The sequence below is a fragment of the Neofelis nebulosa genome, chromosome 2 (assembly GCF_028018385.1).
Source record: "Neofelis nebulosa isolate mNeoNeb1 chromosome 2, mNeoNeb1.pri, whole genome shotgun sequence".
Classification (NCBI taxonomy): Eukaryota; Metazoa; Chordata; class Mammalia; order Carnivora; family Felidae; genus Neofelis; species Neofelis nebulosa.
In genome coordinates this window covers 215,215,421-215,238,080 of record NC_080783.1, presented here as the reverse complement: position 1 = coordinate 215,238,080, position 22,660 = coordinate 215,215,421, and the positions used below count along the sequence as shown (strand labels likewise).

Genomic DNA, 22,660 nt, shown 5'->3' with positions numbered 1-22,660 from the left:
TGTCCCAAAAATAAATTAAAAAACGTTGAAAAAAAAAAAATTTAAGAATCAGATGCTCGGGGCGCCTGGGTGGCTCAGTCGGTTGAGCGTCCGACTTCGGCTCAGGTCACGATCTCACGGTCCGTGAGTTCGAGCCCCGCGTCGGGCTCTGAGCTGACGGCTCAGAGCCTGGAGCCTGCTTCTGATTCTGTGTCTCCCTCTCTCTCTGCCCCTCCCCCGTTCATGCTCTGTCTCTCTCTGTCTCAAAAATAAATAAATGTTAAAAAAAAAAAAAAAATTAAAAAAAAAAAAAAAAAGAATCAGATGCTCAACCGACTGAGCCACCCAGGTGCCCCTAAAGATTTTATTTTTAAGTAAACTCTGCATCTAGTGTGGGGCTCAGACTTGCAACCCTGAGATCAAGGGTCATATGTTCTACTGACTGAGCCAGCCATGTGCCCCCCATGTTCCTGGTTTTGTTTTTTGTTTTTTAATGTTTGTTTATTTTTGAGAGAGAGAGAGAGAGAGAGGGAGGGAGAGAGAGTGAGGGGCAGAGACAGAGGGAGACACAGAATCCAAAGCAGGCTTCAGACTGAGCTGTCAGCACGGAGCCCGACGTGGGGCTTGAACTCACAGACCACGAGATCATGACCTGGGCCAAAGTCAGACACTCAACCGACTGAGCCACCCAGGTGCCCCCCCACCCCCACCCCCATGCTCCTGGTTTTCAATCCCATTCCCCAGCTCCCGTCTGTCTCATGCAGTGGAACAAGGCTAGAGAAAAAACCAGAACCATGCTGTCTGTCTCATTTCAGATTAATGGTCACGCGCTCCAGCAGACCCTTCATACTGGCAGGTAGTTACAGCGTATTTCCTGTTTGCTCTCCAGCTCCCCAGGTCTGTTTTGAACCCTCTCCTTCAGTCAACAGCACCTCATTCTCTGTGCAGCTCTGGCCTGATGGGCTGCCTTCCTAGGTCATGGAGAAAGCAGGTGCAGGCAGCGACGTAGTAGTGATGTGAGCTCCCATCGTAGCGTCCTCCTACCTGCCTGTTTGTGTGGCCTGCTTTTGTTAAGCTTGAAGCTCCCTGCCCTTCCTGAATTCTGTCCCCAGGTCCCACCTCCTCTCTCCAACTCAGAGCTGTTGCCCCAGCACTTCCCAGCTTTCCTGCTCCAGCAGGTTTTCCATCTTAAGTGGAAAACTTTGATTTTTTTAACATTCTACATGTGGTTCCTCCTCCCATCCTGGGAATATACATATAAAGGAACTCTCCTGATCTCATTTCCGCTGCCACCTTCCACCCCACTGCTCTGCTCTGCATCACAACAGAACCTCCAGAGTGAGTTGCTTCCTGGCCTCTGTGTCCTTCTTCTGTCCTTGCACCCACTGCTGATTCGAATCCAGTCAGGTGAGGACTCCTGTGATCTGCTCTGAGTCAACGACTCAGCCCCAGCTGATGGGCTCTGGCCTTCTTCTTGCAACACTTCCTTCTTTTGGCTTCCAGAGCTCTGCACTCTCCTGGTTTTCCTCCTGTCTTCCCCCCTTCTTGGGGCTCCACATGGTTCTTTGTCGTTTCCCTGACGTGTAAATGTCAGGGGTCGGGGGTGGGGGCGGTGGGGGGGGGAGCTGGGTGTCACTATTTTAACCTGTTGTCCTGTCCATCTGTGTCGATTCTCTTACTGATTTGATCTGGTTTCCCAGCTTTACTTACCATCTCTAAGTTGCTGGTCTGTAGGTTGATCTCTCCAGTCCAGAACCATTCCTTGAACAGGAATGGAGACAGACTCACACACTGTCTAAGAAGCATCTCACAGAGAGCACGTCCAAAATTGTCTTGTCTTCTGGAACGCCCTCTCAGAAAATACCAGCTCATTTTTTTTTTTCTAGTTGCTGAAGCCTGAAACGTTCCCTCATCTTTTTACTTCATATTCTAGATCAGGGGTCAGCTTTCCCTTTCTGTAAAGGGCCAGATAGTAAATATTTTGGTTTTGCAGGCTGCATAGCCTCTGTCACAGCTATTTTCTGTCCCTGTAGCACAAAAGCAGCCACAGACAAAACATAAACAAAAGAGCATGGCTATGTTTCAGCAGAACTCTACTTACAGAAACAGGTAGTGGGCCTGATGTGGGTTCCAGGGCAGCAGCATGTCTTGCTTGGATTACTGGAGTGGCCACGCCTTCCCTCGCTTCACTTCAATCTCAGGGTAGCACCAGACTGAAGCATAAGCCCAACCTTGTATAACAGCAGGGTTATTTTTCACAGCAAGCTCGTTACATTGCCGTCACAAACTAACGGAAGACTTGGGCAGCTCCAGCTGGTTAGTTCTGGGCAGCACACCTCGGTGCTGGGAAGTCCTGATTAGGTCTCTCCCATAATCACTATTATTCATAATCGCAGATCAGTAGATATTACTAGCTATGCGCCTGGCAGGTTGGATAAAGAGAATTTCACAGATTTATCAAATAAACAAGTTTAAACAAAATGAAACAGAAAACAAGCACCCCCTAAGATGGGTCATGTCAGTGTTCTCTTGGTTCCCTCCACTGGCTCGCCTTCTCATGGAGAATGAGAGTCAAAGCCCTCACCTTGACCCAGGGCTGTGTGTGAACCGGCCCTGTTTCGGCTCTGACCTCCTTTCCCACTGTGCTCCTCCTCCTTGCTGCTCCTCTGCTCTAGCCATACTCGCTTCCTTGCTCTTCCTGAACATTTCGGCCGTGACCTCTGTTGCTGGAAGGCTCAGCCCCTAAAATCCATGTGGCTTTTTCATTCACCTCTTCAGATGTTTATACAAACAAGGGTGACTTTTGTTGGCCTTACTGTCTGAAGGTGCTACCTCTATCTGACATGGATAACTTTTTCTCTGAGCTTTTGTCACCAGCTGACGTAGCACACACATGACTTGCTTATCCTGTTTTCTCTGCTTCGCCTACTATAGCGTAAGCCCCACAGGCCAGGGACTTGTATCCATTTTACTGACTGCTGTGTCCCAGTGCCTTTAACAGTACCGGCCACGTTCCATCTGTTACTTGGTGGAATTAATAAGTGGCTCACAAGAGAAAATGACCCAAATGACATAGGCACATATAACTCAAGAGAAAATCTCAAGAGGGTGTGATAGTGTTATGTTAAAGAAATGTGAAAAGCTGCCATGAGGAAGATGACGGCCTGTGCTTGTTTTCTGTGGTCCTTGATGGTAGACGGAGGGCCAGCGGGTAGGTTTATTGTCCACTGAATACAGAGAGACTTCTGTTCCAGAATGCAGACGTGCTTTCTGACAGACACAGATCCTGGGTAGACCACCGCCCGTGGAGAGGAGGCCTCGCCCAGGAGTGACGTGGTAGTCCTGTGGCCGCCTTCTCGGTGGGGATGCTTTGTGCTGCAGGGAACCAGAACAGGGGCCGGGGAGCTCCAGCGAGTCCTCCAAGTTGCTCTCCCATCTGTGGTCCCAGCTTCTCGCAACGCTGCCTGCTTCTGTCTGAAGTTCCTCGGGCCGCCGTGACAAAGTATCGCAGACTGGATGGCTTGAAACCACAGAGTTGTATTCTGTCACAACTCCAGAGGGAAGAAGTCAAAAGTCAAGGTGTTGGCAGGGCCGTGCTTCCTTGGACGGCCCCGACGAAGAACCTTGCCTCTTCCAGTTTCTGTTGGTTGCCGGCCATCCTTGGTGGTTCTTGGCCTGAGGCAGCACCACCGCAATGTCCTCTGTCTTTTCACGGCCTTGCCTCTGTGTGTATCTGTGTTCACGTTGCCCTCTTCTTGTGAGGACACCAGTTACTGGATTAAGGGACCATTCTGATCCAATGTGACCTCATCTTAACTTGAATACATCTGCAAAGACCCTGCTTCCCAGTGGAAATACCATTTATGGATTTTTTTTTTCTTTAATCACCATCCCCTCTTCTCTTTTTTTTTTTTTTTTTTTTTTTTTTTTAGATTTTTTTAATGTTTGTTTATTTCTGAAAGAGAGCTCCAGCAGGGGAGGGGCAGAAGAGAGAGGGGGCCAGAGGATCCAGAGTGGGCTCTGAGTCAGCAGAGGAGAGCCCGATGTGGGGCTCAAACTTACAAACTGTGAGATCATGACTCAACCAACTGGGCCACCCACGCGCCCCTCTCCTCCCTTTAGAACATAAGGTTAGAGCAGGGACCTCACCACTGCTGTTCATTCCCTTGCCCCCAGAACCATGCTGGCACATAGTAGGCACTCTGTTAGTGCCCCTAGTTAAGTGAATAAATGAAAGAAAACATAGTTTCTTGGGAATGTTAGACGCAAAATGAGACTTGAGCTTGATTGATTGATTAAATTGATGTTTTTAAAAAGTAATCTCTACATCCAACGTGGGGCCCGAACTCACAACCCCGAGATCAAGCGTCGCCTGCCGCACCGACATAGCCAGCCAGGTACCCCTTGAGTTCTATTTAGAGAATATTTACTAACATAAGTCTTTCACTGTGACCCACTTTAGTCTGTCTCTTTGCTTTTCCTGGCACTCGGAGCAGAGTTTAAAAAGCCCATAAGCCAATTTTTTTCTAAGATTTTGCCAAAAAGCTTACTACAGAATATTCCGGACCTACACGATAGATAACGTATGTGAGACATAGTAATGCCTTGAACCCCTGACGGAGTCTCTGGCTCTCCACCCCTCTCCCCCACACCAGCAGGTCACTGCTGTTCAGAATTTTACATTTATCATGCTCAGACATTTTTTTCTTTCTCTCTCTCTCCCTCTCTCTCTCTCTCTCTTTTACCGCACTGTTAGTATGACATTGCTTTTGCCTGTCTTAAAACTTTGTGCGTGTCGGTAATATTTTTCCTACAGCTAATTGTCACTTTTTTTACAGCTGTCATTGATTCTGTTGCGTTTACGTGTCTGTTCGCTGACGTTTATTTAGGGCTTCCTGTGGGTCAGACCCGGCAGTAAGTCGTGGGAATGTGGAGATGAGCGAGGTCCAATTTCTTTCCTGGAAGAACTTACCATCCGGGCGGGGAGAAGGTGTTCTTTCATTTCCTTTGAAAAACCTGTGCTCATTAAGTTCCTGGGAGGACAAACTGGTTTTCTTAGTTCCTTCCCCCATCTTTAGATTGCTTTGCCCAGCCTTCAGGAACTCTTAACCCTCCTGGAGGATTTTTATTTTACAGTCCTGTTTTGAAATCCTACTTATCTTCCTTCTGTTCCCTCTGATGTCTACCTCTCAGACATCTTGAATATATCCAACTGAAGCCTCACCCTTCCTGGCTGTCGCGACCTCTCTGAAGACATGGTCATTCTTGCACAAGAGTCCCCAGTGAGTCCTTTATCAGCTGGTTTTATCTTGACAGGATTATTAAGTCTGGCGGACCAAGTTCTCTGGGTGCCTTTTCTACCCTCCGGAGCTGGCGTTCTTAAAAGACTGTTGTCATTCCATGAGTTCTGGCAAACCGGTGAAGCCTTTGATCAGCCTCTCCAAGCGTAGTTTTAACCGTATATCATAAAACGGAGGATTACAAAGGAAACCAATTATACAGAAATACGGTTATCACAATGTTTTTAAAGATTGTGACATAGTAATCTATGTGCTTCCATGATAATGCTTTAAATAAAAGATCTAGCAGCTAATCAAACAGCTACTGTAATTTCGGCCCCCTGATTTCCGTCTCCATCTGTGGAAAAGAACCTCTGCTCTGGGAGCAGAAATGAACAACAGGGCCTGTGTGCAGGGAGCGAGAAACCAGATGATGTGTTTGGCCTCTGGGCTAGTTCCAGGGTTTGGATCAGAAAGAAACACAGAAGCCCTTTCCTCTGTCTGACTGCTAGTCTTTAACATACTTAAAACTAGTTTAACCTAAATTCTTCTTCTGTTTGAAGATGGTCTTGGTCCTGTTTCCATCGATGCCTTCGAACACGTGCATAATGCCTTCCATTTGCTAGGCATTGTGGTAGGAGCTATGGATGCAGGCAAAGATGGGCAAGTCTCACCCAGCAGGAGTGTCCGAGGACCCCGTGTCTGGCAGGAGGGGATGTCCTCGTGTGGAGATCTCCATGCTGGTGCGGCACAGGTAGTCTCTGCCTCCCGCTGCCACCTCTGTGGTGTCAGGTTTTTTTTGGAGAATTTCACACAAGTGTTTATCTGACTGTGAAAATTCTGCCTTAAACAAACAAACAAACAAACAAACAAACAAACAAACAGGATTGGGGTGCCTGGCTGGCTCAGTCAGTAGAGCATTCGACTTTTGATCTCAGGGTCATGAGTTCAAAGCCCCACGTTGGGTGTGGAGCCTACTTAAATAACCACCCTCCCCCCCCAAATAAAACACCCCAGGATTATTACTTTTGAAAATAGAGAACATCCTTCCATATCCCATTACAGTTGTTATTCCAAACCCTCCAAATTTGCTTGACATGTTTTATTATCTGTTTTACATTTTGGTTTGTATCGGTTGTTATCAGCTATCCACTGAGTGCTGTAGGTTCATGCAGCCTTTATTTAATACCTTTGCATTTAAATCCTGTCGTGTGTTTTGTTAGGTTCTTTTCTGGGTCACGTCGCATATAGTCTAGTAAGAGAAGACAAACTGTGTTTAAAAACCATAAAATCTGTCAGGTGGTGCGAATTCTTGTGGAGAAAAGAGAGAATTATGTTGGGAGTCAGTATTGGCGAGGGAGGAAGGCATTGCTGTTTTAAGGTAGAGACGACTGTAGGCCTCATTAAGAAGATGACATTTCAACAGAAGCCTGAATGAAGCTGGGGAGCAAACCAAGTGGTTATCTGTTGGGTGTTCTTTCCTGACAGAAGGAACAGCAGATGCCGAGGTCCTGGGGCAAAAATGGACTTGGTGATGATTGATGCAGAGTGGTCGTCTTCAATTTCCCTTCAATTTCCTTCTCCGGTTTTGATACAGAACTTTGTTATTTAATAGTGGTACCTTTGTAGAAATTTCAACAAAATCAGAATCATGCTTTTATAATAAATTGTCTTTGGCTAAGAATGCTGTTAGCAGTGACAAAATTATAACCCTTCGTCCTATTGTTGATTGCTAATCCAGTATTTAAATCTTTTTTTTCTTCTTCAGAAAGAAGCCCTATTGTTTCCACTTGGTCTATAGCTTCATCTCCCCCCACTTGGGGGAGAGAGAGGGCTGGAGGGTGATTCAGAAGCAAGCTGGAGGCCCAGCTCAGGCACAAGTCCCAAGGCCAGAGGGCTGTAGTGAGACCCCTCACATCTGCGGGGCTTGGGAGGCTCTTGGTGGTGTTGAAATCTTGTTTGCTTTAGTTGTATCTGGTGTGCCCTATACCAGCACAGTCATTTCATCTCATTGGGGTGACTTTTCGGCTACCCAAGGGGGTCATGTTTTGCATGTATTTTGGCCACCAAAAGGGGGAGGATGTTCTGTATGTGTTTTTATTATAATGGGCTGCATTGTATGACATTATTGCTAGGATCATGATATTTATTTTGTGAATCTGGAGGAAGTCTGACGTCTTCTTAGCTCTGGGAATCAGCTTCCTGTTTCGGCCTGGGCTGGATCCCTTTTTTCTCCTCCTCTGTCTCCATTCAGGTCAACCTGGTCCTTGAGCTTCTGTTGCCTCTGACTCCAACCAAACTCCCCGCTAGCACTCTGCCCACATAGTGGGACGTGAACATCACAAAATTGCCGCTTCCACTGCTTAGTTCGTGCTCTCAAGTCTAGGGAAGGCACAGAAGTAAATGGTGTGTGAGAGTGGTTTCCAGAAAATGCAGTTCCTATCCCTTGAGGGACTTGATGGCTCAGTAGGCGAGATCAGACACGTCACCTGCTCAGAAGTCCTCCTTGTTTGCACCTGAATGCAGTCCAGGAACTTTCAGGGTCCTCTGTGATGAGCCCCCCCCCCCCCCCCCCCGCCCTTTCATTTAACTTCATTTCCTGTTTTCAGAGCAACTCTGCTCCTGCTCCAGGAACCATCACACTCACTCCAGATACTTCAAACCCTTAGAAATTATGCTGCACATGCCATTCTTAATTTTGTGTGCATTTATGTTGTTTTGCTAACTAGATTGCAAACTCTGAATAAAGCTATCTTACATTTCTCTTCTCTGTTGAGCTCATAGTAGGTCTGCATCCAGGAAGTAATTCTCTTTTTTTGATTTGGGAATATGCTAGCGGTTTTTCTTGCCATCTGTCTCCAGGCTCCCGATTGGAGTCTAAGGGCGTGCATTTAAGAAATACTAATGTTTTAATTAAAACAACAACAAAAAGAAATACTGATATTTTGACACACAGCCTTCTAAGACGGGATCATGAAGAAACAGAAAATCTAAATAGCCTGATTACCAGTAAGGAGACTTGAGTCTGTAATCAAAAACCTCCCAACAAACAAAAGTCCAGGACCAGACACAGCTTCACTAGTGAACTCAAGGAATTAATACCAACCCTTCTCTAACTCTACCCCCGCCCCGCCGCCGCAAAAAAAAGAGGAGGAAGAGGGACGGATACTTCCAGACAATTCTGTGGGGCTGGCCATTACCCTGGTGCCCAAACAAATCAGGAAAGGACACCACGAGAAAAGAAAATTATAGGCCAGCATCCGTGATGAATATAGGTGCGGAAATCCTCAACAAAATATTAGCTAACTAAAATCAGTAGTACGCTAAAGGATCATACGTATACTGTGATCAAGTGGGATTTATTTCTGGGATCTAGGGAGGGTTCAACATCTGCATGCCAACCAGTGCGATACACCACATTAGCAGAACGAAGGATAAAAATCGTATGAGCTTGCAGAATAAGCGTTTGACAAAATTCAACATCCATTTATGATAAAAACTCTCAACAAAGTGCGTATAGAGGGAATGTGCCTCAGTGTAATAAAGGCATGTTTGACTGGTCCACAGCTAATGTTACACTCAAGGGTGAAAACCCAAAAACTTTCCCTCTAAGATTACGAACCAAAGAAGTTTGCTCATTCCTGCCACTTTTATTCAACCCAACTTCGGAAGTCCTGACCAGGCAATTAGGCAAAAAAAACAAAAACAAAAACCACACATCAGGATTGGAAAGGAAGTAGAACCGTCCCTATTTGCAGGCGACTTGATACTCTGTGTACAAAACGCTGAAGACTCCACCCAAGTACTGTTAAAACTTGATAATGAATTCAGTAAAGTTGTCAGCTAAAAAAATCAATATACAAAAATCTCTTGTGTTTCCATACGCTTGTAATGGACTATTGGAAATAGAAATAAAATAATCCCATTTACAATTGCATCAAAAAGAACAAAATATCGAGGAATAAATTTAACCAAGGAGGTGGAAGATGTATGCACTGAAAACTACAAGGTGTTGATGGAAGAATTTTATTTTTTTATTTTTTTATTTTTTTAGAAGTTTTATTTATTTATTTTTTATTTTTGGGACAGAGAGAGACAGAGCATGAACGGGGGAGGGGCAGAGAGAGAGGGAGACACAGAATCGGAAACGGGCTCCGGGCTCCGAGCCATCAGCCCAGAGCCCGACGCGGGGCTCGAACTCACGGACCGTGAGATCGTGACCTGGCTGAAGTCGGACGCTTAACCGACTGCGCCACCCAGGCGCCCCAATGGAAGAATTTTAAAAAGACACAGATAAATGGAAAGATCTTCTGTGCTCATGGATTGAAAGAATTAATATTGATAAAATGTCCATACCAAGCTAAAGCAATCTGTGGATTCAATGCAATCCCTATGAAAATTCCAGTGGCATTTTCACAGAAATAGAATAATCCTAAAATTTATACAGAACCACAGAAGACCCCAAATTGCCAAAACAGTCCTGAGAAAGAAGAACAAAGCTGAAGGTGTCACACTACCTGATTTCAAGCTGTTACAAAGCTATAGTAATCAAAATTGCATGACCTGGCATAAAAACATTCACATAGGTTAATGGAAAAGAACAGAGAGCCCAGAAACTGACCACCCATTTATGGTCAATTAATTTATGACAAAGGAGCCATGAATGTACATTGGGGGCAGTCTCTTCAGCAAATGGACAGCCATATGCGGCAGAAGGAAACTGGACTGTCTTACACCACACAAAAAGTAGCTGAAAATGGGTAAAGACTTGAACGTAAGACTGGAAACCATGAAACTCCTAGCAGAAAACATAGGCTTATGGTAAGTACCTTGACATCAGTCTTGGCGCTGGTTTTTGGCTCTGACTCCAAAAGCAAAGGTAACAAAAGCAAACATAAACAAGTAGGACCATATCAAAGTAAAAAGCTTCCGTGAAGCAAAGGAAACCATCAACACTGGAAAGGCAGCTTATAGAATGGGAGAAAAAATTTGCAAATTGTGTATCTGATAAGTGGCTGACATCTAAAATACACGAGGAACTAGACCTAACTGTGAGACCTGAAACCATAAAAATCTTTGGTATACTGCTGTTAACCAAACTACAGATGAATCTCCTTTGGTCTGTGACAGTTTCTCAGTGTTTCTGTGCTTTTCATTTTCTTGACAGTTTTGAAGAGCGTTGTATAGAATGTCTCTTAATTTGGCTTCGTCTAGTGTTTTTCTCATGATTAGTCTGGGGTGTGGGGTTTTGGGGGGAGAGTATCACACAGGCAAAGGGCCCTGCCGCACTGCCGGTCACGTTGACCTTCACCACCGAGTTAAGCTGCAGTCTGCCAGGTCTCTCTACTGTGAAGTAACGATTCTTTTCCCTTTCCAGACTCAATTCTTCAGTGGTGAGTTCTTAAGTCCAGCCTACCCCACTCAAGCAGTGGGAGCTAAGTTTTACCTTCTGGAGTGGGGAGTATCTACACATAGATACATTGTATGGGATTCTTCTGTAAGGGACATTCACCCCCTTCTCCCCAGTTACTAAGTTAATGCTTACATACATCGGTATGAACTCATGTATATTTATTTTGTACTTTGAGTTATAATTCAAATTATTATTTATTTTTGCTTTATTATTTTACACAAATTGTTCTAGCTTTGGTCATTGGGATCTCTTTTGGGTTGACGACTCTGTTTGGCACAGTCATCCTTTTATTTTTATTTTTTTTGAGCACTGTCTTGCTGGCACTATCAGATGCCCCAGGCTCATCCCATCTTTGTTTTGCACTAGCTGTAGACTCCACCGTTTCTCCAAGGAGCCGTCAAGATCTTTTGAGTCCAGATGTATGATTCTTGGCATGATCCACCCTTTTGACACTAAGGAAGGGAATACTCTGTCTCATAAATAAGAAGATCCAACCATTTTTCTAATTCGAGTTGTTGGTCTTCTTGTCTCGATATTTTAGGTACCACTATATTTCTTTACACGTTTGAAATTTCCTTTTATTTGTGTTTAGTCACAAGAGCAAAATGTTTTCACTAGGAAGTTAGCTGCTGACTGAATATATGAGTCGGTTTTATGGAGTAGAAAATGTTCATTATAAGTCATATTGAGAGGGTGAGTTTGGTATTGGCCAAAGAAAGTACTAGTGTACTTGGTATTTTCCATGAATGTTAACCTTTTAGCTTAGTTCATTGTCAAGATCTATGTTAAATAAGCCTTAGAATTTTGATAAGTAGTGGAAGGAATGATTCTTTTTATAACACTAATACCTTTTTAAGTTTTGCTTTTATAATCTTATGTATTTTAATGTTTATTTTTGAGAGAGAGACAGAGCACGAGTGGGGGAGGGGCAAAGAGAGAGAGGGCGACACAGAATCCGAAGCGGGCTGCAGACTCTGAGCTGTCAGCACAGAGCCCGACACAGGGCTCGAACCCACAATCCTTGAAATCATGACCTGAGCCAAAATCGAACACTTAACCGACGGAGGCACCCAGGCGCCCCAGCTTTTATAATTTTACGATGTAGAAACATATAGCTTTGATTTAAAATAGCCGTGATCAAAGAATTGTTCAGCAGTTTGGGGTAGAGGAAATAGTAGCATTTTCCTTGGAGTCAAGAGACATGTGTTTTAATCTTGCCTCTGTTTCTGACTTGCTAAAGGAAGTTCTTAGACTTCACAGGTCTCCGTATTCTCATCTGTAAAAGAAGAAGATGGCTAAGATTGTAAAGTCACTCCCCACCACCCGCACACCTTTTTAACAGTTTTATTGGGGCTTTAAGGTACCTTCTGGCAATTCTGTGCTTCTTTTTATACTGTAATTTAGCAAGCCCCTTTGTGTGTGTGTGTGTGTGTGTGTGTGTGTGTGTGTGTGTGTGTGTAAAATACCGGACTAGATCTAGTGTTACTGCTTAAATAGGCACTTGGTCTGGCTTATACCTGAAAGGAAATAGCATTCAGGAAATACTACCGTTCTGGGAGGCAAATCTTAGAGAAATAAAATCCTCCTTATTTCCTTTAAAATTATGGCCTTCCCGCACAGAATGGATAATTTACCTTTAACAAGCTCTTATTAGTAATAAAAGTTTGGATAGCTGCCATCTTGAAAGTTTGTAGTTCATATTTTACTAAGCAGGCAAGGCTTACTTACACACCCTCAGTTTTTGAAGAATTGTTTTTAAATTTTTAAATCTCGTCAAAGAGAACCAGAGATTATATCTGTTTTAATTCTTCAATACCTGCCCTTACGGAGATGAAGAAGCAGGGTTCTCCATTCCTTGAAATTTGGCTTCCTGACAGCGATTTCCCAAGTTAGGAATGGTAGAGAGTGAGGACCGAGGACCACAGAAGCCTGTGTGTGTGATTTGGAAACAAAGCGATATTTTGTGTTGTTGCTCGATTTGGCTTTAGCCAAATCAGTAGTTGATTTATATGGATTCAAAGACACCGTACGTTTTTTTAAGTTTAAGACCGCAACGAGGTCACCCAAATTCTGGAGGGTGTGGACAGACCGAGGAACACTGCGATACGTAGTAAACTCTGGGGAGAACTGCCCCACTGGACCCAGGATGTGAAGAGCCCGTGGGGAGGGTTCAGGAAAAGAATTCAGATGATATACTTGATGTTTTATAAAAATATCGCAACCACAGTATCCTGGACTCTATGGTGAACTCTGGCACTGTGTTACCGTAGGGTTATTGTACACGTAGCATAGAAGAGTGTGCTATGTTATAAACACAGTGTTTTTGAACAACTTAGTTAAATTTTAAGGCTGGTTTTATAAGGTAGAAATTTTAAAGCTGCTTAACTGATATCCCATAAAAGTTGCTGAACTTTATTATTGATTAATTTTATTTTAAAATGTCAGACCTTTCCTTGTGATACGTGTCATGATTCTAGCTATCAGGAATGGATGGATGTTTTGTGATCTTCAGTAAATAGCTACTGAGAACTCACTTTGGGTTACATTCTTGAATGTTTAAGAAAACATTCTTAAAGTTTTACTGTCTTCTCTGAGCTTAGTTCAGATTGTTGCCACATCAGATGTTTTCTGTATTTTCCTTGAGTCTACTTAGGAATAGTCAGGATTCAGTGTCTTTTCTCTTTCATGAGTCCCGAGGAAGCTTTAAGAAACAGACACGTTAAAACCTGTGAAGAATGGATGAACGTTTAGTGATCTTCTTCAATGAGAGAGACACATAGGAGTGGCAGGTTTACTGTCCTGGAGTGCTGGGAGGGTTAAAGGTTATCCACTTGGTAGTTATTTTAGCTACAAATGGCAACTCAAGTTTTTTTGTTGTTTTTTGTTTTTTTTAACGTGAGTCTGATTTTCCTTGCAGCAACATAGGTATATATTTTTTAAAGTACTCGCAAATGCCTGGGTAAAACTTTTTTGTGGAAAGATATTTGTAGAGTTAAAGTATTTTTTTAAATTCTGTGGGACGAACATGGTTTCAAAGACACGGATGAGAAATAATCGGCCCCGTACGCAGGGCTGTGGTTCACTGTACTGTAGGTTCCACGAAAGCAAGGTCAATGTCAGGGTTTTTATTTTCCCCATCATCAGATGACATGTTCAGTCAGTGAATGATCTGTATTTAAGGACATTGGTTATCGATGGCTCTGTTTGCATGTTGTCAACATTTTTGTGCAGATCGTAAGCATACAGCAAAGTTGAAAGACTTGGAACGAACACCTATATACCTGCCATCTAGCTCCTACCGTTAACATTGTGGTCTATTTGCTTTATCACACATCTGTCCATCTGTATATCTCTATAGCCATTTATTAATTTATCTTCTTTCTGGCACGTTTCAAGGATTTTTTTCTGGACAATCACGGTAGCTAATTTGTATCCAGGGACCATATTTGAACTGGTGAAAGAAAAAGCGATGAGGAGTCCGTTTTAGTTACCAGATGTAGCTCTGTCGCTGACCTCAGGCGACGTATATGGATGCCCTCTGATTTCTTGCTGATGTTTCCATGACTTTAACGTCACACTGTTAGCATGATCTCCCGATAGAGAATCCTCATTTGCTGACTGTTTTGGTGGTGTGGATGCCAATTGTGTATGACTACTGTTGCCATTACAAGTGGCTTTCATGTTACTTCACAGGAAACTTAAATTTCTCGTGTCTTTTCTGGTTAGGAGTAGCTCATCGAAGCCAGAGCAGTGAAGGAGTCAGTTCTCTCAGCAGCTCGCCCTCCAATAGCCTTGAAACCCAATCTCAGTCTCTCTCGCGTTCCCAGAGCATGGATATCGATGGTGTCTCTTGTGAAAAAAGGTAAAGTAAGCCAGTTGTCCGATAAGCTGTGGGATTTACGGAAAGGGAAAGATTCGGTCACTTCGGTCTCTAGTCCACCCAGAGATTTACACCAGTCCTTATTAGCAAATTAGTGTGAGATCTGTGAGGCTTATAGGTCTTTGTATTACTCTGAAATGTTCTTTATAAGTTGTTTAGCTTTTTGTATTGAAATGTCTTTTATGAAATAATGGTGTAAGTGGTAAAAAAGTTTTTTGAAAAATGTTTTCTGATGTCCTTACTTTGTATATACCGTGTTGGCGAGCATATGTCCGTCCCTAAGAATTTCTTCCAAGTTTTACTGATCAGTGAAATGTAAACGTTTGGAAGGGAAGGGTACACACGGGGAAGCCAGATGCCTTAGGAGCTCCATAAGGGTCAGGATGTCCAGAGCAGAGTGTTCGGTGCTGTAAGTGTGCCGTGAATGGTAATAGAGGGCTGAGGTATCAGTTCCTTTGTTCCTTGGGCAGAATAAAGAACCCCCTGCGCCAGGACCCGTCTCCCCTGCCCTGAAGCAGCTCCCACAGTTTGTGTCAGTGGACCAGACAAATAGTATTTTCTGGGTGTGTTATGAAGTGAAAGAGGTTGAGAGGCACCGGAACAGAGCTTCAGCAAGTTGATGGGTTGGGGTGAGGAGGCCGATCAGAGATCGCCTCACCTTAGATAAGAATTCCGAAAGGACGACACTCTCAGGGAAAAGATGAAGTAGAAGAAAATCAGTCCCACAGAGTAGAAACAAAGGTGTCCTTCCCACCTTTGCTCTGAGTAGATACATTTTTTAAAAATCAAGTCAACTGTGTAATTTCATGGCCAGTGGGTGACTTCATACGGGTTTAGTACCTCGATTTACACTATTGGTACAGTCTGACGAGCCTCAAGCTGAGAACTAGCAGTGGACCCAGGCCTATACTGCTTTTAAGGCATCTTACGGAAGCAGATGTAAATCATGTCTTCAGAGAATTTCCTTAGAAAAATTTCCAAGAAGTATGAACTCGTGAAAACTCAGAGAACACGCCAGCTGAAAGCTAAGAGTAGAATTCTTCACCTATATATTTTTGGTTTTTGGAATTATCAGGTGGGCAATACAAAATACATATGTTTAAATAAATTACAAAGGGAACTGAAAACATGGAAAGGGGAGAGCAGCTATAAAGACAACCAAGCACGTTTGAAAAAGAACCAAGTAGAATTTCTAGAAATGAAAAGATAATTCAAATTGAAAACGTGATGTGAGAGTTAAAACAGTTGATAGAACATAGCTAAAGAGAGAGTTAACAAACCGAATGGTAGAGCTGAAGAAATTATACAGTGTGTGCCTCAAAGAGAAAGAGAGAAAAATATGCAAGATATTTAGAGACATAACGGACACAGATCCAACCAGTATCTAATAGACATTTCAAAAGGTGAGAACAGAGAGACTTAGAGCGATTCCCCACACCACGCTTTGTTCCATGTGTTTTCCTCTACTGGTTTGGAAGCCATTATCCAAAAGATAAACGGCTAAGAATTTTTCTAGAGTTGATAAATGGTATGAATCCTCAGATTCAAAAAGCCCAGCAGCTCGCCTGCTGATGAAACAAAGAGAAATTCATATCTGGACATTTTATGGTAAAATTTCAGAACATCAAAGACAAAAAGACCTTTAGTGCAGCCAGAGAGAAAAAAGAGATCGTCTACCGAAGAATGATAGTTAGATGTCTGAATGATGGAAGTCAGATGGTGGGATAATAGTGTCAAACGCTGAAGGTAAATTCACTGTCCACTGGCAATTGTGAAGCCTTGTGCACCAGTCTCTGAGAAGCACAGGGGAGATAAAGATGTTTATACAGATTCAGAAAACCAACACACGCAGACATCCTGGTAGTCTGCCACTTCTGAAGACCCCAGCTGTTAACAGATGTAGTTGACGAAGAAGGAAAATGATCTCGGGACTAATGTCTGAGATGCACGAAGGAAGGGTGAGTGAATAATAAACGTGGTAAATCTAAACAGACAGGGGTAGTGTAAAACAATGGTAACAGAATATACAATAATATCGAGGGAGAGAAGTGAAAAAACGAGTTAGGTTCAACATTCTGGATAGCAGTAGCATGGAAGGGCAGGGGCCGGGGGGAGGTCATTAGAGCACTAACGTCCCTGTGTACTTGGGACAGGGGTGAAGATACTGGCCAACTTGTAGATTCTGAGTTAAGGGTACTGGATACAATTTCAGGGGTGGCCACTAAAAGAACAGGAATGGAGTATGTTTTCCAAAGCAGTAAAGGGAAAATATGGAATGGGGGTTGGGAGTCTGGGGGGACGGAAGCACAAATTTCAAAGGAAAGACAAATGGCACAAAATAAGACGATTAAAAGAAATGAAGAATAGGTCAGTCATCACAGTGAATCACAGTGAAAGGCTTCGATCCGGGTTAAAAATGAAACCGAACCCAGCTTTATCTTGGTTTACAGAAGACATACCTGAAGCAGTAGGTTAGAACTTTCAATGTTTTGTTGGAAGTGAAAGAAAAGGGAAAGATACTCCATGCAAACACTAAACAAGAGAAGATTGGGGTAAACAATAGATTAGTCTTCAAGGCACAAAATACTACGAGACATAAGCACTGTGTATTGTTCAACAGTAGGATGTAACAGTTTCCAAAGTATACACACAGACTTGTGTGACAGCAGCAACAATAAAGCAAGTAACCGTAGAACTAGAAGAAAGTGCCACATGCTCATAACGGGAGATTTTGACACATCCCTTTGGTGCATGGATAGATCAAAAAGAGTGAGCGTCAGTAAGCATATGAACAAATGAAACAACACAGCTAACAAGGTGGATCTGATCCTTTGCACTCTACAGTTGGAGAATGCGTATTCTCCTAAGATCCAAAGACCGGAGAGTTTCAGAATGCAGGATCAAACCGATCATGTTTTCTGACTAGGACATTAGGTTAGGTAATTAATACAGGGGAGAAAATTTTTAAATCCCTCATACATTTGGAAATCTTTAAAACAGAGCATGCGTCTAACTACAGGTCAAAAAAGAAATTTGGAATTACCCGGAACTGAACAATAACAGATATGACACATTATGAGCTTCATGTTGCAGCCAAAGCGGTTCTTAGGAGAAAATATAAAGCTCTACTATAAATGAAACAAGGAAGAAGAGAATTTGACTAAGTATTGAAAATAGGAACCCTTGTCTTGGAAGGCTCTTGCCCTGGATATGCGCATGGCTAACCCCCTTCCTGTTTGTACTCATGTGGGATTTCTCAGTGAGGCTCACCCCATTTAAAATGGAAAGTCCTGCACTCTCCGTTGCCTTTTCCCTACTCTTTTTGCTTTATTTTTTCCGTAGCATTTATCATTATATGATACGTTTCACTTACTTATTATATTTATTGTTTATGATCTTTCACCCTCTAATGAGAAGGTAAGCTCCATAACACAGGGCTTGTATTGTCTCTTTTGTTTGTTCATTGACATCTCAGACACCTAGAACAATGCCTGCATAGAAGGGGGCACTCAGTGATATTTGTTACTGAAAAAGAGAATTCCATGAAAAATTGTAAATATGCAACATGCAAGTAAATACAAAAATTTGGATAAAAATCAAATTCCTAGAAAAACGTAATTCTCCCAAAATGGGCTCAAGAGGAAAGAGAAAGCCTGAATAATCAAAAACCATGAAATGAATTGAATCAGTGTTTAAAAATTTGCCAAAGAAAGTAGCTTGCCCATATAATTTTATAGGTAAATTCTACCGTTCCAGTTGTACACAGATTTTTCCAGGTAATTAAAAAAAATAGGGACTGCTTGCCAATTCAGTTTACAAAGCTAACGAGACCTGAATATCACAACCAGACAAGAATAATATAAAAGAAACAAATTACATGGTAATCATGCTCGTGAACGTATTTGCAGAAATCTTGAGATACTGACAAGTCAACTATTGCAACACATAAAGAGCAGACAGAACTTCTCTGGGGCTAGATGCCAGGATAGTGGTTACTGTGGGCCAGCGTAGTTGTGAGTGGAAGGATTCGAAGGATTCGAAGAACCAGCAGGTCACGTTCTGTTTCTTGATATGGGCCCTGATTACATTAGAATGTTTCCTTTGTGAAGCTTTATTCAGTCAAACACATCCGATCATCTGTGGACAGTTCTGTGCAGATATTTCAATCATAAGTTTAGTTAAAAGTATCAGTGTAACATATGAGCAACATGGATTTATCCCAGGAATGCAAGGGTGCATGCAGCATTTGAAAATCTGCAAATATCATTCACCACATTATATACTAAAGAGAAAAACCATACGATCTTGGTAGTTGGAAGAGTTTGATAAAACCCAACATCATTTCATGATAAGAATCTTTGCAAACAGCAAACAGAAAGGTGCATCCTGAGGGGACAATACGGCAGAGACAGAGTTGAGCAAATATTTCACGTGCTCCCCTGCATTTCCAGTTTCCTGTGCAGTTAGATTGGGGCCAAGTACCTCGTTTTGTCCAGTAGACTGTGCGTGGAAGGGACACGTGTCACTTTTAGGTGAAGGCAGTTGAGCCGATATTCCTCCTCCATCGCTCTCTTCTCTCGCTCCAGTGACCTTGGAGGCTGTGTGTTGCAGATGGCATAGATTAAAGATGGAGTAAGGATGCTTCACTCTCACCAGACTTTGCGTAAGCAAGAAATAACCCTTAGAGTGTTAAGCCTCTAAGGTTTCCAAGTGTTTGTGTAACCACAGCATAGCCTACCTTATTCTGACTGATATAAAGGACATCTCTCAGGAAACTACAGCAACTCTCATACTCAGGGGTGAGAAATTAGAAGCACTCTCTTGAAAATCAGGGATAAGAACCAAGGTGGCTGCTATTTCTACGTCTGGTCCACGTGGGGACCCTGCCTAGTGCAGAAAAACAAGTAAGGATTGGAGTGGAAGAAATAAAACCGTTCTTATTTGGAGATGAGATTATTTTCTACCTAGTAGGTCCTATGTGTAAGTATACAAGTTGCTCCTAAGAGGTCTGTATCAGTTATATTACTAGGTACTAGCAACAGGAGATCAGACAAGTTAATTTTTAAAAAGGTACCCTGCACAGTTTCAGCAAAAGATACATGGTACCTAGGTATAAGTTTAGAAAAGAAGTGAAAGACTATGGAGCAAATTATAATAGTTTATTGAAAGACTTTGAAGAAGGCCTAAACAGTTGCAGAAAGATACGTTGTCCATGAATAGACGCAACATAATGATGTCATTTCTCCCCAGTTGGATCTCACAAGTCAATGAAATTCTAGTCACGATGCCAACAGGACTTTTAAGGAGTCTGTGAAGCTGATTCTTAAGGATGTGTGAAGAGTAAAAGGCCAAGAATGGCCAAGACTCTCTTGAAGTAGGATAGTGAGGTGCAGGCTTTGACCTAGCAGATACCGAGATTTACTGTGAAGTTTTAGTAAGATAGGATGGGGTTTTTTTTGGGGGGGAGGGGGAGACAAATTATCAAATAGAAATAGACACATACATACATTGCAGTTGGACCTGTGAGAGGTGATTTCATATTAGTGTTACAAGGACGGTCATTTCAATAAATGGTGCCGGGAAAATTTTTATTTAATGTGGGGGAAAAAAGGTGTTTGTACTTAACCAGGTTTTTGTAGTAAGGCTCTGATTGTATATATAGAAAATACGCTCTAATTTGTTTTTGGAAGTGAGCCTAAGGAAATGACCACTTAGGAGCACTGCTCCCACCAAATATAGGAGACAGAGTGTTTCTATCCTAATATATGAAGTGCTCTTAAAAGTTAATCAGAAAAAAAGATGAACCTTTATTATTTTGCTTTCCTGACTGATTTTGATCGATACTTGAGAACTGTCCCTCAGCCAGCAGCTATGACACAGGGTGGATTTATAAAAGGTAAAAGCCTTATTTGTCTTTTGTGCTTAAAGCATGTCCCAGGTGGATGTGGATTCAGGAATCGAAAATATGGAGGTTGATGAAAACGATCGGAGAGAAAAAAGGAGCGTCAGCGATAAGGTTGGTAAGAGATGAAACCCTCGCTTCTGTTTTTAGTGCAGGTAATATAAATAAACACCCCTTCATTTCTTATGTCTGTGGAGTCTGTTAGAGCAGGCCACCCCAAGTCAGCAAATCCTCTCTTTTTTTCTTCTGAGGAGAAACGCACAGCCTAGATTGCCCTAATGGAAGGGTAGCTCACTTTTTTTAGTCTGGTCAAATCCCTCCATTCCTTTGTGTTTCGGATCCATAGTTTTATCAGTAAATGTAGTTTGTGATGAGAATGCATTTAGAGGTAGTTTGGACTTTTTCTGTTGATCTTTTTTGCTTAAGCAAGTAGGTCATCACATTTTTGGTAGTATTCTGAAGAAAATGGTTGTGAAATCCAATAGCACTTAGAAGCCGAGGTCTTTATATTTTGTTATCATCTGAGCTTAGTTCCCTATGTTTAGCAAAAGAGATGTTTTCTTGGGGCGCCTGGGTGGCTCAGTTGGTCGGGCATCCAACTTTGGCTCGGGTCATGATCTCATGGTTCATGAGTTTGAGCCCCGTGTCGGGCTCGGTGCTGACAGCTCAGAGCCTGGAGCCTGCTTCCGATTCTGTGTCTCCCTCTCTCTCTGCCCCTCCCCTGCTCGCTCTCTCTCTGTCTCTCAAAAATAAATACATAAAATGTTTAAAGAAAGTGTTTTCTTTGGGGGGTGTCATGGTGTAGAACTGGTAGAGATAATTGCATCTCTTTCTGTGCAGCAAATTATGAGTGTTGAGCAACCCGTTTTGGTGATTCTGTTGGACTCTGGCCTTCTAGTGGCACGATGCTTTGTTTTGCAGAGTTCTTTTTTGCTTATGGAGCTCTTTTATATATATATATATATATATATATATATATATATATATATATGATATTTTATCTGTGATGGAGACTAGTGAGTAACATTAAATTCTGGAGAATTTTTTGGATGAAAACGGGTTATGTGTGTAGAATGTTTACCTGGTCCTTTGGAGCTCAGAAAAGGAAAGACAGAAGATGTAGGTATCTCCTTTATTCATTTACTCCCTTGGTGATTACCGGTAATTCTCCTGCTCTTTTGTCCCCCCACGCCCACCCCCATAGCTTCTATTGTAAACTTGTGAAATCGCCGTGTCACAACTTTGCGGTCATAGTAACCAGCTTCTTGTTCCCCAAGTCAGTCGGCGAACAGTTGCATGCATTTCTAAAATCCCCTCATTCATAAATGAATTACTTGAAATTAACCCCCCAATCTTCTTCCCCACAAGGAGCCTTCATCGGGTTCTGAAGTGTCCGAAGAACAGGCCTTACAGCTGGTCTGTAAGATCTTTCGTGTCTCCTGGAAGGACCGGGACAGAGACGTCATCTTCCTTTCTTCTCTTTCTGCACAATTTAAGCAGAACCCAAAAGAAGGTAGGAATCTAGCTCAGCTGTTACGAGAAAATAAGAATGTAAGATCCTTGGCCTTGGCCATTACCCACATTCACTTTCTCTTGCTTTGGGGTTGTAGTTTTGACCATCAGAGGTGCTGTTGTTTGGCCACTTGCCACTGATCTTCCTGACACGTTGGGTTTGTACTTTGATGATCTCTCTAGAAGAAAACTGTATAAATATGCTAATGGTCTCCATTGTTTCCGAATTGAAATTACTAATGTCTCTAATGAAGTAGGAGCCTACTGGGTGGTCTCCAGGGATCCCGAGAGCTGCTCTGTATGACCTCTACCTGCTTTAAGTGCCTACCACCTCCTGTGTAGACAGTGGAGTACATTAACTTGATTGAATTGCTTCAGAAGATAGAACATATTGATATTTTGCTGTTTCCAGGATTCTATTTTAAGAGGCTACCCTAAACCGCACTCGTATAACAAATTAATAAAGCTTTTAGCAAGACACCAGCATTAAAGGGCACTGTCACTCTTCTTCACAGCAGTCATTTGGAATGCAGAAGAGAGAGGGGTGGTGTGGTAGTGTGCCTTTGCCTGTCACTAGAATATAACCTCCCCAGTGGCAGGGATTTTTGTCTGTCTTGCTCACTGATAGAGTGCTAGTGCCTTCTACAGAAGGCTCTTAATAATTCCTCAGTAGATCTACTTTAAATGAGCGCACA

At 42.6% G+C, this 22,660-nt stretch overlaps 1 protein-coding gene across 4 annotated transcripts in view; it reads left to right on the top strand.

Annotated features, from left to right (window-relative positions):
* UBE4B (ubiquitination factor E4B) overlaps positions 1–22,660 on the top strand; it is a 125,913-nt gene that overhangs the window by 44,894 nt on the left and 58,359 nt on the right. For all 4 annotated transcript variants that reach the window (XM_058719153.1, XM_058719152.1, XM_058719155.1 and 1 more), the window contains exons 3-5: positions 14,398–14,533; positions 20,480–20,567; positions 21,822–21,966. In XM_058719153.1, the coding sequence (XP_058575136.1) occupies positions 14,398–14,533; positions 20,480–20,567; positions 21,822–21,966 (369 nt within the window). The remainder of the gene's footprint in view (positions 1–14,397; positions 14,534–20,479; positions 20,568–21,821; positions 21,967–22,660) is intronic.